The sequence below is a fragment of the Triturus cristatus genome, chromosome 9, assembly GCF_964204655.1.
Source record: "Triturus cristatus chromosome 9, aTriCri1.1, whole genome shotgun sequence".
Lineage (NCBI taxonomy): Eukaryota > Metazoa > Chordata > Amphibia > Caudata > Salamandridae > Triturus > Triturus cristatus.
In genome coordinates, this window is record NC_140592.1 from 132098795 (window position 1) to 132116408 (window position 17614).

The 17614-nt window shown below is 40.8% G+C and overlaps 1 protein-coding gene across 1 annotated transcript in view; it reads left to right on the forward strand.

Annotated features, from left to right (window-relative positions):
- The window catches only part of LOC146797512 (contactin-3-like), an 869316-nt gene that overhangs the window by 370411 nt on the left and 481291 nt on the right, over positions 1–17614 (forward strand). Inside the window, exon 4 of the mRNA XM_085624528.1 lies at positions 8524–8699. Coding sequence (XP_085480654.1) covers positions 8524–8699 — 176 coding nt within the window. The remainder of the gene's footprint in view (positions 1–8523; positions 8700–17614) is intronic.

Below are 17614 nucleotides of genomic sequence, written 5' to 3' on the forward strand. Positions count from 1 at the left end.
TTACAGCCACCTTACACTGATCTCTGTCAACATTAATGCAGTATGGACTAGTACAATCATGTGGGGCACAGGTAATTTGGGTAAGAACCCATGAACAGTTGTATGTGACCGAAGGTGATTTTAGTGAATATGTTAAGTTGAGGTGTAAAGCATAGTCCAGTTATAATGAGCTATCTGAGGTTATGCATGTTACAGCTAGAGAGGCAGTGAGGCACAAAACAGGAGGTGAATTGGTGATATTGTTGATCCTCCTGACCCAGTAGTATAATTGCTGTTTTTAGTGAATTGAGACAAAGACAGATTTTGGTCATCAACTGTTGAACTTGTGTTTGTGTCTTCATAAATGTGAAAGGCATCATCGCAATAGGTTAGGATGTGTGACATTGGGGCAAGGTTATATTGAAGAGAACTGGTGACAAGGCTGGTCAGATTGGTGCTCTGCCGATGACGCTGATGGTGATGGACAGAAAGCTTACTTATTAGCAGCTGTTGTTACCATGAAGAAGGTGAGTAATTCCAGCGATATTTTACAATTTCCTATACATTTTTTTAGATGGGTTTGTAAGATTTTATGGGCAATAACGTGGCAGGCAATGGAGACTTGGGAGGGCATCAGGGTGCATACCTAGAAAGCAATTTGTGAAGTGAGTAAAAACTACTGTATTTTTATGCGCTGTTGTAAGAAGAGAAGCAATATGATCGTCAGTGCTCCAACATCCCACATTGATTCAAAAGGGAAAAATGGTAAGTATTCGAGGGTCTGATTTAGAATTCAGTTGATGGGTTACTCTGTCACAAACATTACGGATATTCAGTCCGCTGTATTGCAAGTGCTTTATATCCAATGGCACTCGTAATACGGCGGACGGAATATCCTGTATGCCAAACTCCAAATTAATGTATACAAAAAGTGATGGATGGAATGCTTGAATTAATCTCAGCTACTGGTAATTACTTGGGCCGCGTTCCAATCCATTGTTATTTTGCACACCATGTGACCTCCATTTGGACCCACGTATATTTAAAAATGTCTTGAGCCTGCTCCTCTCTGAGCAATCCAGCATGAACTGCCAAGCCAAGTCCTCCCTGGACCGGAACACAAGCAACCCTGGAAGGTTTCGCCCTAGTTATAGGCTCATCAGCCAGGTACAGCTTGATTTCTGTGACACAGTTTGCAGCGAACCCACATCAACTCGAAATCAAGCCCCACGTTTCCAGACATTTCTTTCCATTACGAAATTGTCACTTTTAAGAGGAGTAATTCTGGTGTACCTCTTGTTAAATCCAAATAAAAATATGGTGTCTCCCACAGCTTATTAGGACTTTAGCAGAATCACTGAAAGATACAGTGTTTCTAATGGCTAGTCTTGAACGCATAAAAAAAAGTTGCCAGAAAGTGTCTTGCCTTAATGGTGGTAAATTAAGCAAAAGTCTAACTATTGACCATGTAAGTGCACACAGACATTGCAGGGTGCACAAATTGTAACCACTCAGCATGTTCCAGGGTGGTTAAGTCAGACTTTCATGCTCTTTGCCAACAAACTTCTTGCCAAAATTATTATCTTTAATACCGGAGTATTAATAGACTTCCCCACCCATTACCCCTACATCTCTCTCATCCCACTCCTCAACCATTATTTTGCATATTTCAATATACTTGAGTAATATTACTCTTCTTCCCTGCCCATTGCTCCTTGATCTCTCACATCCCATTTCTAAAATAGTAATTTGATGCAAGTTAAATATACATTCATCTAAAAAATGAATTAATATTGACATATATTATTTTAAACCAGATGAAAAATGAAATTTGAATTAAACTATTAAATTTTTCCCAAAACGACCTTGCCAATACTTACCTATACTTGCCATAATGCATGAAAACAACGAGTGATAAAGGCATACATGATAAAGACATGTGGTAAAGGCATATGTGGTAAAGACTTCATTGTAAAGGCACTTTGTGGTAAAGATTATTTGGTAAAGGCTGTTTCCAGCGCATGCGCACTTAGTGCATTGTTCAATACTTCCTGACATGGAAGTTTGCACTTGCAATGGGATTAACACCAAGTCTTTAATCAAGACCTTGGATGGTCAGCAGCTTTCTAATAGGAGCTGAATTTACCCACTCCATCACCCCAAAACAACATGCAACAAATCTAACTGAAACTTAAAACACCCACACAACACAATGCGGCCATTAGGGCTTCCCAACACTGGCAAAGTACAATGTAAATATGCCACTTAGAAGTTAAGCATGTTCACTACACCGCCAAACATACACAAAATACATACACATTATCTAATTTGTCACAGGAAAACATCAACTATTTTCATACTACTACAGACTACAGAGAACTCCAGGTCTGTGGTGGAACCTAGAAACCATGGTGAGAAGGTAATAAACCTGACTGGTGATGCAACATCATGCCACAGGGAGAACGTTCACCACATAAACATGGATTCTGTAAAGGAACATAGAAGGACCTATTTTTATTCAATGTGACTTTTGCAGGAGATTCCATAAAACCTTACATTACCCATAAGCACCAACAGTCCTCAGCCCACTTAATTTACTTGTGACTTGCAATCTTCACTTATATACAGCTATGAACAAAGTAAACCTTAACTTCATGAAAAGGTTTAGCGTGCAACAAACTTATATTTCATTGATAAAGTCATTCAAAACTGTGAAGTTAACCAGCTCCAAGAACCATCTTCAGCATTCTTCTTTAGATATCAATCAATATATAAGACATGTACAAGCACAACTGAGATTGCATAAGAGTATAGAACCTGAGATCTTTATTAATGTTTTCTTTTCCCTGCTAACAATAAGAAAACAAATAGTCTGTTAAAGACCTGCATATATGGCCACTGAAACTGACCCTCATTACTTTGGTAAAATTACAAGCTACGACCTTTGTGAAGCTCAAACGGCTTTTAAACAAATAATTTATGTATCATAAAGCTTCGAAAATGCGTATACGCCTGATAGAAATGGGGGTCTTTAGGTGGCAGAGGTAGATACCTTTGTCCAAATAGGGCCCCTTGCTTCTAGTGAGGGTAAGGGGGATACACACTGTAGATAACCCCTGCTCACCCCCTGGTAGCTTGGCACAAGCAGACAGGCTTATCCCAAAGGCAATGTGTAAAGTATTTGTACTCAAAACACAGAGTTATACAGTGATAACACCACAAATGGATACCACACCAGTTTAGAAAAAAAAGTATCTTTATCTAAACTTAACAAGACTAAAACGAAAAAAAAACAACATACAAGTATCAAGAAAAATAACTCTCAAAAGGTTTTAGCAACTGAGCCCATAGAAAACTATGAATGTGTGATTTCTTGCAAAGTACCTGTCGTTGCGACAAAATTCACCAAGCCAAACAACCGCAGCGATGGGAAGCATTGAAAAACAAAGAGATGCGTTTTTACCTGAGACCTTCGTGGATGTGATGTGACTGTTCCGCTGGGCACAGTGGAAGGGTGCATCGGGTCCAGTCTGTACGGGGAAGCAATGCCTCCATTCTGAGATTAATCCGATCCGCGGGTAATGCGTCAGGGAAAACTTGCCGCAGAGGGACAATGCTTGGAAATCCAGGTTGCGTCGGAGAACAACACGGTGGTGAGCGGCGCTGCATCGATTTCTTCACAACAAACAAATGATGGACGGAATGCAGACATTCTCCCCCAGTCAAGAGATCTGGGTTAAATCCATCGTTCTTTTGCCCACTACGCCACCCCAGTTCAGACATGGCCATATGCAAATCAGTCTTGACCCTGTGCCTCATGGGAACAGTCCAGCCCGAACTGCCAAGCCATGTCTTCCCTGGACCGGAATCAAGCATCCTAGGATCGGTTTCTGGCTATCAGCCGTCATCAGCCAGGATAGCTTGACTCCAGTGGCGTAGTGAGCACGGGTCCCACGTCTGGGAATACCCATCCCACTTAGGGCGAAAAGCGTCACAACAAACAAATGATGGACGGAATGCTGACAATGCAGACATTCTCCCCCAGTCAAGAGATCTGGGTTAAATCCATCGTTCTTTTGCCCACTACGCCACCCCAGTTCAGACATGGCCATATGCAAATCAGTCTTGACCCTGTGCCTCATGGGAACAGTCCAGCCCGAACTGCCAAGCCATGTCTTCCCTGGACCGGAATCAAGCATCCTAGGACCGGTTTCTGGCTATCAGCCATCATCAGCCAGGATAGCTTGACTCCAGTGGCGTAGTGAGCACGGGTCCCACATCTGGGAATACCCATCCCACTTAGGGCGAAAAGCGTTACAACAAACAAATGATGGACGGAATGCTGACAATGCAGACATTCTCCCCCAGTCAAGAGATCTGGGTTAAATCCATCGTTCTTTTGCCCACTACGCCACCCCAGTTCAGACATGGCCATATGCAAATCAGTCTTGACCCTGTGCCTCATGGGAACAGTCCAGCCCGAACTGCCAAGCCATGTCTTCCCTGGACCGGAATCAAGCATCCTAGGACCGGTTTCTGGCTATCAGCCGTCATCAGCCAGGATAGCTTGACTCCAGTGGCGTAGTGAGCACGGGTCCCACGTCTGGGAATACCCATCCCACTTAGGGCGAAAAGCGTTACAACAAACAAATGATGAACGGAATGCTGACAATGCAGACATTCTCCCCCAGTCAAGAGATCTGGGTTAAATCCATCGTTCTTTTGCCCACTACGCCACCCCAGTTCAGACATGGCCATATGCAAATCAGTCTTGACCCTGTGCCTCATGGGAACAGTCCAGCCCGAACTGCCAAGCCATGTCTTCCCTGGACCGGAATCAAGCATCCTAGGACCGGTTTCTGGCTATCAGCCGTCATCAGCCAGGATAGCTTGATTTCTTCAGCCGCGATCCTTCAATGCATCGATTCCTGCAGCTTCAACAGGCGCTGTGTCGGTTTCCGCAGCGGCGCAGTAATTCATAGAGATTGTTCTTACACCGAGTCTTTGCATCAGAAAATTGTTGCAATAAGAGCGATGCATCGATTATCTTGTTGTTGTGTTGCTTTCCAGCTCCCAGCAGCAGAAACAACCTCCAGAGGCCCCACACAGTCACAGACACTTCTTTGTAGGTCAGAACTCCCAGCCAGGAAGTTTAGGGGAGCTGGGGGCGAAGTCTTTGTGTTCCTGAGACTTCAAAACAGGAGGCTATCTCTACTCAAGCCCTTGGGGACTTTCCTTAAGCAGGGAACACAGCACGCAGCAAAGTCCTTCTCCTTTTCTTGGCAGAAACAGCAACTGCAGGCCAAGCCCATACACACAGCAAGGGCAGTACGTCTCCTCAGTTTCTCCAGCTCTTCTCCTTGGCAACGTTTCCTCTTGATTCCAGAAGTAGTCTAAAATTCTGGGGTCTGAGCAACTCTTTTTATATAGTAAATGACTTTGTTCTCTGAAGGCAGAGAGCGTCTGTGCCCAGCCAAAACCAGTCCTGTCCTCACTGGTGCAGCTGCCCAGCAGGAGGTGAAGACAGCATTGTGGAAGCCAGACCAGGCCCATTAAGGTGAAAGGTAATCTCCTCACCCTACTCTAAATCCAGCCCAGGTCTATTCAGCCCAGCCCTGACTCATCCAGACTCTCTGGAACCACTTCACCTTCCCAGACCCAGTCACTCCACAGCCAGAAACCCAATACACATCCTAGCAGAGGAACACTGGATGGCTAAGCAAGATAATACCCACTTTCTAAAAGTGGTATTTTCAAACACAGAATGTAAAAATCACCCCACCAAAAAATGCATCTTAACATTTTGAGTTCAGGCATATCAAATGTTATTTTCCCATCTTGTTCCAAGGGGTAGTTATGTTTATAAAATATTATAAACAAACTCCCCATTCTATCCTATAGGAACAGATTGCCTTGCAATAGTGAAAAACAAATTTGGCAGTATTTCACTATCAGGACATGCCACACACACCAGGCCATATCCTACCTTTCACATACACTGCACCCTGCCCACAGGGGTACCTTGGGCATACCTTAGGGGTGACTGAAATGTAAGCAAAGGGGAGGTTCGGGCCTGGCAAGTGGGTGCACTTTCCAGGTCGACATGGCAGTTAAGAAACTGCACACAGGCACTGCAGTGGCAGGCCTGAGACATCTTTTCAGGGCTACTCATGTGGCTGGCACAATCAGTGCTGCAGCCCACTAGTAGCATTTGATTTACCAGCCCCGGCACACTTAGTGCACTTTACTAGGGACCTAGTAGTGAATCAAATATACCAATCAGGGAGAACATAACAATTAATAATAACAATTTACACAGGGAGCACTTATACTTTGACACTGATCAGCACTGGCAAAGTGCCCAAAGCATCTAAGCCAGAAAAAACAAAATCCAGCACAGCATCAAAATTACCGGAGCTAGAGGCCAAGGTCAGTGGAAAGCACGCCAAAGATGCCAAGTCTAACAACTTCTGATTGCTATCTGTAGAAAAATGGGTAAACTAGTCTACTAAGCGATGGTTAAGGAGGTCATATAGAAAGTTTCTGTGTCACTGATCTGGATTTATATAACTGAATGGACTGAGAATTATTCTCCTTCTCGGCATGTTTAGACTTGTGATGGGCATGAATTCATCTTCCCACACTATTCTGGGCAGCAACCAATCAGAATATCTTGCACTGCACCGGGATCCTACCATGACTAAAATCACCATGGGGCCTATTACGATGTCGGGCGGACTTGCGTCCACCCGACACCATATTGGAACTTGGACCGACTGACCTCCGATCGGCAGTCCGGACCTCCTGATTGAGTTGTGACCGAACACTGTTCGGTCGCATTCCGACATTTCCCTATGGGAGCATATATTACTGTGTAAACCGGCCATAGTACATGCTCCCATAGAGAAATGGGAGGTGGTGTTTATCCCTGCACCCTGTGGCAGGCACCTCAAGGTGTGAAGGGATCAACAAGGGGGCCCCATAGGTGCTCCCTCTGCCCCCACCGGAGGCCTAAGAGGCAAGGGGACCCTGCTCTGGCCCCCATACTCGCTCTCCGACAGTCTTTCCATGTCGGAAATCCCAACATGGAAAGCCTGCCTGAGACCGAATATCGTAATCCCAGGGGCAGAAAGGCGGCCCTTTGGGATTACGGGCCTGCCTCAGACTGCCAGACGGGCTCCTTGAGTTGAATTGGAAGTTAGCCAGACTGACCGGCCATTTTAATTTCCGACAGCCAGCATTGTAATGCAGCGGTCGAAAATTAAACCGAGATGCGTCTTGGAAAGGCTCCAACCGATGGTCAGAGCCTTTCCGATCCGCATCGTAATTGGCCCCTAAGTCTTATCAATGCGTGCTAAGATTTTGAGAAATATAATAGATCCCTCTAATACCTATATTCCAGATGGTTCATGATAAAAAAAGTTCCTCGCTAATTAAGGTAAGTTTTTGATTATAATTGTTAAACATAATCTCATATGTTTTTGATAACTTTCGTGCTTATTTACTTATTGTTCCACTAGCTATTTTATGCAATATGATATATATGAAATTTTTCTCACCAATCTCTATATCATTTTTGTTGCTTTGTTGTCTTTTTATATGTATAGGCCTTTTTGATGTCGATATTTATGAAATTTCATAATGAATGTTTAAACATACACAACATACATGGAAATTGTTTATGATATTAATGTCAAACTGATGGTCAAGTTTTCAAAGAGTTCACACAAAGCAGTGCAACAAGTAAAGCTGCTGGGCTGTGTTGTATGAACAAGAGAGTGCATCACTGCCCAATATCTTCAAAGAAAAAGTGTAGCTTGCTCTCTCCCTCCGATGGCGCACTTTGGCACCCTTGCAGCAATGCAGACATCCTTGCGCCATAGAGCAAAGATGTCTGTGCTGTGGTCAGCATTATATTGTGCAGGAAGGTGTCTCTTTCTGCACAAAACTATACTTTTAAGGCATTTTCCTCTTTGAATATGTGCTGTAGAATGCAGCAAACCTGCAAAAAGGGTAAAATCAAGGAGAAATTAAAACCCTTCTTGTTACTCCTGTCTCAGGGAGGCTCAGGATGTTGGCAAACATTGATGTCTAACATTCTTTTTGGTTTGGGACTTGCATCAAAACCCTTGGTAATGCCCATGCACCACCCATGAAATGCCCTCTTGACTCAAAGTAACACAAGGCAGCCCATTATTTTGCCTTGTGTTACATTGGATTACAAACAAGTAGTGCAAACCCTGTGCAAAGTCTTTGTAAATCTGGGTCTGTATTTTAACGTATTTGCTGTACAACTCTGAAACCTGCTTTTGTTAAGTCTGTGCAACATAAAAGTACATATCAGTGAACAACAAACATTTTACTTGAAACTAAATGCATTGACTTTTTAACTACATTCCAAGCATGTTATCCCTGTAAACTCGTATTTTGTCTAGATGGCAAACAGCAAAGGAATTCCAGAGCATTTCAAACGTGCACAGCAGAGGCTTAGAAATTCCAGGTGTGCCATAGCCTAATATGTTTTTCTATTTCTTCCTGTTCCAGGTGGAGATTAAATGGGAGTGATATGGATTTAAGTATGGATTACCGCTACAGCTCATTCGGAGGGAGCTTAGTAGTTATGAATCCCAAGAAGAACTGGGATGCTGGTATTTACCAGTGTCTGGCTGTGAATTCTCAAGGAGGCATTTTGAGCCGAGAAGCAAAGCTTCAGTTTGCATGTAAGTTTCTCAAGCATCCATTTTGTAAATGCTGTCTCAGTGATACATGTGTCCTCTAGTACAGCAGAGTCTGCTCAAGTGACTTGGACAAAATTTTGGTTTATTCAGGGTTTCTTTTTACGGAAAATGTTGCATATTTTATACAGAGCTGCCTTATCAGTATTGTACTCACAATGGATTCATAAAAAATTAATATGCTCTAATTCTTTTCAATGTTTTATTAGGCAAATATTTTGAATTAATACAAAACAAAAAGTCTAGCAAAATAAAACTGGCAATGGATTTATTGAACACATGTTACATAAGTAGAGAAAGAGAACATTGAGAAAACAACTGGAGAAGTGAGAGAGAGGAGTTACTGGGAATGACCAATAGTAGTATATAGAACCCTAATGACAATAATATTCATGTCAGAATGTAGATTTTCCTAGTTTAATGAAGGAAAGTCTCAATTGTATTAAAGTCACAGAGGTGAGTATTATGTTTCTCTTTACTTGCTTTATTCCAAATAGCAGCAGTTGAGAACACAAGTAGAAACTACAGTTCCCATGGTGCTTAGGAACAAAAAGCCAATAGCAGAACAATAAACATTCCACAAAAAACCTGAGAAAAATGAGTCCTACAATACCCATCTGGACTGCAAAGAGTCCTCTTTTCCTGAGCGAGAAGTCAAAAGGACGATCAGAAAAATAGAAGCAATCACCAACTAAAATGTTAACAGTGTTGAGAATTTTTTGTGAAGTTATTCTTTGTAACTTCTGGGGGTATGACTGATAAATCCTGGCATTATTATGGAAGGATTCCGATAATGGCATATGCAAAGGTAGAAGCCACAGAGGAGGAGACTAAAGGATGGAAAGAGCCTAATTAATTGAAATGTATGTGGTGGGATAGTATTTGTTCTGGGATCATTTGTTTTTTGTCCATGCATTTTCAAACAATTACCTACACACAGTTTAGTTTGATTTTGGAAATAGGGATAGAACACATTACGCAATTTTTTCTTGTATGTTTCCTACCATTGAATAAAACACCTGTAGGGTTGTACTAACATGCAGAAATATCCAGAACTCTTACATCTAAAAGACATTTTATAGGTATCAAACGTAATAACATTGTCAACTTTGCTGAAAGCATTTTCAGAGACAGGGATTTATCATCTGGTCAATTCAAAAACATTTTAAAAACCAAATTAACATTTCATAAAGCACTGTATTTTGGAGGGGGGGTTACAAAATCCTCCACCCTTTAAAAGTCAACATACCAGGAGCTGTTCTCTGACTGGTTTTTCGTTAATAGGCGGGTGTGTTGCAGAAATTGCTGAATGATAATTATTAATTGCTTGGTAAGTCTTACCTCCACTAGCCTGTGAGGCCAGGAAATGTATTATTAGGGTGATGTTGCCTGAAAGGGAATTGATAGATTTTCCCAAACGCCAGCTTGAGCAAACAGTCCATGCTGATTTATATGTTTTTGAGGTTCCAGGGTCTCAGGAGTTCTTGATATAGTTTGTAGCTTCTGGATGCAAAAATAGTGATGTATTTGCTTAACTCCTTTATGAAATAATCTCCAAATAATAATCTCTCTGTTTAACCCCAGTGTCTATCAAAGTTAAATGAACCAACGTGTGATCTATTTTCAAAAGCAGTCCTTTTCTCCTTTCATGCATCATGGAAGAATTAGCGTGTCTTTGGCATCGATTTTTTCATTGTCCAATATAGCGTACTCTGCAAGGTTTAAAATTCAAGTTAAAGGACCCACGATATCGATCAAATTATCTTGCCAATTTGACCCACTTTGTCCTCCTTTTCTTGGATCTTTGCCAAATATAGAGAAAAGGATTAACATGTTCAGGTCCATGGCAGGAATTGAGGTTATGTTGGAAGGCAAAAATGTTCTAGGACATTTTGATTTTAGTTTTGCTCTCGTTTGCTTAACTAGAGCTAAGTGTAATATATTTGAAGCAAATTCTCCTCATGTTCAGAAAGAATTGGGATGATGTATTAGTTTGGAATCAAAGATTGCCTTTCCCTCTGAATTCAGCCCTACATTCAGGTCATAAGTATCACCCTGAGGAGAGGATGAGAATTCAGTTTCTTTTCTTTCGGGCTCATCCAGAAATCTTAATCATTCCTTCAGCATTGTCATCATCAGTATCTGAGCAGTATAATCGTAGTAGCATTCCCCTCCTTAATAGGAGGCCTTGAAGAGACATCACACTCATCCAATTGTTAGGAACACTCACTTAACGTATGCGCATCTTTCTTAAGTAGATTTTTCATAGGCACGTTATCCTTATTGGATGCTTCTGAGTTATTCTTAATTGTAGAAACTTTAACTCACAAATTGTGTGCCTTACGCTTTCTACTTTAGTTTACTTCGTCATGGAAGAGGATACAGCTTGCTCCACTGAGGAATTAATAAAGGACTTTAGATTGTTATGAGAAATCCTCAGATTCCTCATCATCATAAAAAGCAGAAAGATTGTTAGAAATCATCATCAATTTGTTTAAAATAAATAAATAATATTTATATGTGATAAGCAAAACAAGCCAATTGAATAGCTGTTTACCTGGAAAAACATCTTATTAGACTGTTAGGGAAATCTGGTAAAGAGTTAAATATTATTGTTGTTATTATTATCAGTATTATTTATTTCTGCACAAATGGGATAGGTGTAACTAAAAAAACTCTTACCTCCAGGAACGCACAACAAAACTTTTTGTGTAATGCTGTCCAAAATAAACCAAAAGGCCGAGGTTAGGAGAGGGGCCGAGGTTAGGAGAGGGGCTAAACGTCGCGCCTCCCTGCTCCCGACAAGCCGCGTCAGAATTAGCGGTGAATAGAAAGAGGCGAGCGGCAATGAAGCAGCGGTGCCACAGCACTGTGGAACACATAGCTGTTGATGTCTTGAAGGGAAAAAATGCTTGATGCAACCAATACTGGCAGAGTAAAGGATGTGCGGGATACGCCTGCTGAGGTATGCTTAAAAAAAAACTTCACCTTTTGCAACCGCCAAGTGAACACACCTCAGCCAAGCAAACTACCCAGACTCAGGAGCAAAAAAGATTCACACCGCAATTAAGCAAACAGGTTTCTAAAACAACACTACTATTACTTACCATTGACATTGATAAATAGAAGGAGAAATACTTATCTTGACTGCGAGTAGCAAGAAAAAAGGACTGTTTGTAGTCAAGGCAGGTATTATAGGTCTCCAATGATCCCCGATTGGTTCTATATTGTATGTTCATTGTTCTACCATTGACTAGTTGTTCCTAAGCCCAATGGGAAATGTAGTTTCTTCTTTCTTTTTTTTACTGCTGCTATTTAGAATATAGCAAGTAAAGAGAAGCATATTAGGAGCCTCTGGTCTTGCCATTAAATTATGTAACATGTAACTTTCTGGTAGTGACTGATATCTATTAGAGTTTATTTATGGACCAGACTCCTCACTCATGAAGATGGTGGCTGTTCATTTTGAGCTTACCTGGTAAATTTCAGAGTACAACTGAAAGATATGGATACTTTTTGCTTGATTACATAATACAACTCTAGCTGCAAAGGTCTGCGCCATATAGATTCATTTTTTATGAGAATAGCTGTCTGCTGGTTTTATGTTCGAACTACGAGTTTGCTAACCACGACTTCCCTAACAACAAGGTCGCAACTTCTACCTCGTTTAAACCACGATTTTTTTACCACGCATTCCTCTTTCGTGGTAAAGAAATGCATGTTAAAAAAATCCTTTCCATCTAGTACCCCGATCCCCTCACCCCTTAAAAACTAATTACCCCATCCGAAAAATAAACACGATTACCCACACACACTAAACTAATTCTCCCCACCATATTAATAAACACGTTTTCCTACACACCCTAAAAACAAACATGATCACCCACACCCCCTAGAAACTAACAAAAAACCCCAACCCCTAAATACTAACCCCAAACCCCCCAACCCCTGAATACTAACCCAAATCCCCCGCCCTCTAAAAACGAATTCCCCCACTCTAAAATTAAACACGATCACCCACAAACCCTAATAACTAATTCCCACCACCCTAATAATAAACATGTTTACCCTCACACCCTTAAAACATACACGTTCACCCACACCCCTTAATAAACATACTCAACCCCCATAAAACAATTTTCCCCCTCCCTAAAAATAATCATGATCTCCTCACCTCCTTAAAACGATCTCCACACCTTTTAATCTAATTCCTCCACCTTTAAAATCAATACGAACACTCATACCCCTTAAAACGAATCCCCTACCCCTAAAATCTAACCCTAAACTCCCCCACCCCCTGAAAATTAACCACTCTTACCTGTTCCTCTGCCACGCTCCTCCGAACTCCGCCCTGCCTGAAAACTAGACTGACTCAGTCTTAACCACGCACACGCGTGGTTAAGGCTGAGTCCTTGTTCGGGCAAGTTGTTGTTCAGCTTGCGTGACTCCGGAACTCCCTGCCGGTTGCCATTGCAACAGTAAAGTCCTAAAAGAAAGGTATGGATGAAGCCCAGCAAAAGCACTGCTGTGGGATCCAGGCACAGAGAGGGTCCATCATGGCATGGCATGGATCAAAATGACTCACCTTCCTTCAAAAATGAGCAGTAGTCTCTGTACAACAACTGGCACTGGATAAGAAACATAGAAAGAGACTAAAGAAAGCTGTGCTGGTTACCATGGAGGTGGTGCAATAGCCTCTTGCTACACCTTCATCTTTGCTAACTCTATACATGGTGTTCAAATTGTCTTTCTATTGAAGAAAGTAAAAGTTAAACCTCACCACACTGCCTTCCTGTGGCACACAGTGCACAGCCGGATGCCCTAATGATGTACTGCCATGAGCGAGAATCTGACCCGTCCTCGCAGTGCAGCATTTAACCTAGAAAGAGCAGACCCTACTTCACTGAAAAGACAAAAACAACACAGTCACTTTCAATGAATCACACATATTACTGATTCGGGTTGTTCTAATTAGGTTATCAATGTTGTTTCTATATTGTGCATATAGCATACTGTTGTTCATTTATGGCACATGCTAACTCGCCAAATTAAGTTTTAGACTCACATGGGATAACTATACATGAAACCATTATCCGCCACAATACAAACTTCTGCTATACATCCAGCATCGACAGTTTTTTTGAGATATAAAATGTATCACCACTGCATTACCCTGTGTCATGGTAAAAAGGAAAGGTATGTTCCACTGTGGATTGCCCATGCAGCATAGCAGCTGCCAAATATGGCCAAAGCCTTTGGCACATTCTTAATTTCTAAATGTTCATTGCTCACCCCATAAGCAACACAATCTCTGAGGGACAAGAAAATGACACTTTGTAGTTACTTACCACACAACCCAGACATATGCATTGAGGGGTTGTAGCATTGTGCATATTGGACAATGTGCAAAGTGTGTAGCTCTCACCAAATCATCATGTCTCAGAAAGGTCCAGACTTGGAAACTCCTAGCATGTCTGAACAGGCACAGCCATTGTGTGAAGTTGAAATAGTGCAGCCGCGTTCAAATACCAATTCTGGATTTGTCAGGAAAAGTGTTATAACTCGCAAAACAAATGCTAGCTCTTGATAGGGACCAGGGTATCTAAAATATGCCCACTACCACGGATACAGTAATCACACAGTTACACGCACATACATTTATCATACGCTAGGGCCCATTTCACTAACATACGCTCAAATACTCTATCAGCAATAAACCTGTGGAAAGAAAACACCTAAATACCCTGCATCGATATCAGGTCGATCAGATCTGGTTTTGTGACTGTCCTAATCAATAACATAATCTACACAACATATACAATAATGATCAGAAATATAAACCCAATAATTGACAAGAAAGAAAATTCAACACCATGTTTAAAATTATATTGCTTTATCTAAAATTAGTCAAAGTAAATCAATCAGAATAAATCATTTCTCATAGTTACCTATTCTAACTAAGTGTCAGAACGGGTCAGGACAAGTCTCTCGGTAAAGTCTCTCAAGACGAAGTCCTCAGCATCGATCCTCAGCAACGCAGATTCACGCGGCAAAGGCAAAATGGCAAGTGGCAAAAGGGTGGCAAGAACCCTCTCTAAGCTAACAGTTTTTATAATAAATTGAACAAAGGAAAGATACATTGGAACATAGGAAAAATCATTATGTCCGCCGGACTTGCTGAGCAGAGCGAGAAGGAAAGGATGCAACATTGCAACATTTGTGAACCTCCGCTCAGGAAAAATACACATAGCGAAGACTACGGAACAGGAACCAAGAAAATAAAACATGTATCACATTAATCCGGCTTCTCCTCGGCTATCGAGCCACAGTTCAGAGTTTCCCTCTAAGGCTCCTTTGTTTTTCAAAATTGCCAAGGACACTTTCACTTCTCTTGGAGAACTCCCAAAAACTGCTGCTGTCCTCATGGAAAGTTTCTCAACATGGACCATGGTCAGTTAGCTTCAAGACCATTTCCAGCAGGGGTCTCCCTCGTCTCAGTTTTCACATATTCACTCGAGGCCAGGCTCACAAAATCAGCCATCATGGACTAGGCCTCCATAGGCCACAATAGACCATCTCAATTAAAAGAAATAAAACAACGTTACTACAGCATAATGATTAAACAGTGTTAACCCCACTAATACCCTTATGTGTATGCATTTATCTAGCTCTCGCAACATAAAAAGCATTAATTCAGACAGCTTTTTGTGCTCAAAATAAACAGCACACAGCAACGTTTAAACATGAAAACTTGCACGTTATTTTTTAGAAAACAGAAACAGCACACGCATGCTAACCCTCATGTAACTTTCTCTTATGTTAAGACAAACGGATTGATCAATAAAAACACACTTGCACAAGACAAATAATTAATTGTTATTTATTAATAATTAATAAAACGCATAGACATACTAGAGCTTCAAAAGCCCCTGAATTTTCTAAATGAAAACTCTGCTCCAGCAATCCCCCCTTTGGTGATTTTATCACCAAATAAACCCAAAAAAAAATTAGTGAAAATTTAGTCCCATTTTAGGAGAAATCAGAAATGTCTTTTCCCCTTACACAACATTAAACACCAGTCACTCTTTCATCATCCCTTTTTGTCTCTAAATAAACACTCTCCCTCAATTCTTCTAGTTCAATTTCTGGAGGTTCTCTCTTCAACCTCTTGTTTTTCTTTTCCTTATTCAATTTCTTCCTCCCTCCCCTGTTTTTACAACACACACACACCAATCTTATTATTAATAAAGCCACAATTATACAAGACAAGGGAAACAATATTCTACCTATAATAGTACTACCTATCTTTGCAATAAAATCTTTAACAGCTATCATTTTATTAGCTATTTTAGTCCACAAATTCCCAGCTTCAAGTGGTACTAATTCTTCATGCAAATCAGTAATATTTCTGATATAGACCTTCAGGTCTTTACTTTCATCAGGAATGTAAGTGCAACAATGTTGAACTTTCAATATTCCACAAACTCCACCCTCCTTGGCCAATAGAATATCAAGGGCAAGTCGATTTTGCATAGACATGGCACGTACGGCACTTAATTCCGTATTCACCAAAAGAAACCCTCCTGCGGTATTTGTCGATAAGCGATCAACCACTGTGGACAGTTTCCGAATTCCATAAGCATTTAAAGAAATTCCCACTGCTGGAATCAAAACCCCAAAAATATCACCCACAATTTCAGACCAAGTTTCTCTCTTAAAACGTGTTAATAAGTTAATATCTTCTACATCTCTTATTTTATCTGTATGAAAAATCTTAGGAAAAACCAGGCCAACATAACATGTGCCATACCAATGGTCCGGCAACTTGTAATAAGCCTTGTTCCCACAAACATAGTACACTCCTGGAAAAATTGTATCTTCTCCACCTCTGAAACCCCAACCTGTCGCAACGAAGTATGTATCATGGCACTCACTAGTCCCCACAAAATATGTATCATATTGGGATTTCCTTCTTGTAATGCAAAGTTTACCCTTCTGCGGTGCATCTAGAGCTAAAGTTGGACTAGCCCCATTCTTCAACTCTTTTCCCATCTCAATATCCCAAATTGTCTCACTCACTTTATATTTTCCCGCTTTCTCATGCATGTTCACTCTCCTTTCCTCTACCATATCCAGGAAAGCTTTCTCCTCTTCTTTCAAACTGCAAGTTAAATTATTCTTAAAAATGTAATCTAATGTTAATCCTTTTTCTTCAATAAAAATCTCACCAAAAGTGTTAGCTTCTTTAGCTGGATTCAGCTCTTTGTTCATTGGCAAGTGCCCAAAAATACTATCTCTGTTAGACATCTTATAATCTACTTTCCCTAACAAATAAAAAACACTACTTAAAATACTACAAGAAATACCATATGTAGCTGGTAAATGGTGATAAGTAACACCCTCTGAAACGGATGCAGGTAATTGCATACAAACGTAGCAATCCCTTACTTCCATTGTCTTCACATATTCATATAACAGTTTAGAAAAAACATTACTAGAAAAGTTATTAATTGACCTATCTTTGTGTGTGTAAGCATTATTTATTCTAATTGGAACTACTTTTTGTGAATTCTTCTCTATATTTGTCACATTTTCTATATGCATTCCAAACTCTACTCTAAAAGTAACTAATAAAACTAAAACACCCCATAGAAGCATTAATAATCCAGTACAACAGCAGCACATCCTACACCACCTCTTAAAGAAGGCACATCTATTTCTATTATCCTCTATGTTAGCCATTTTAGTTTAGCCTCTACTACTCCACTACTGTTTGAACTTCTTCAATTCTTCAGCAATTCTTCAGCTTTCAGTTTATCCAAATGATCTCTTCGTTCACTTGATCCAAGTGAATCCTTCTTTCACTCAGTTTGGATACTTGTCATTCTTCACTTCAATTT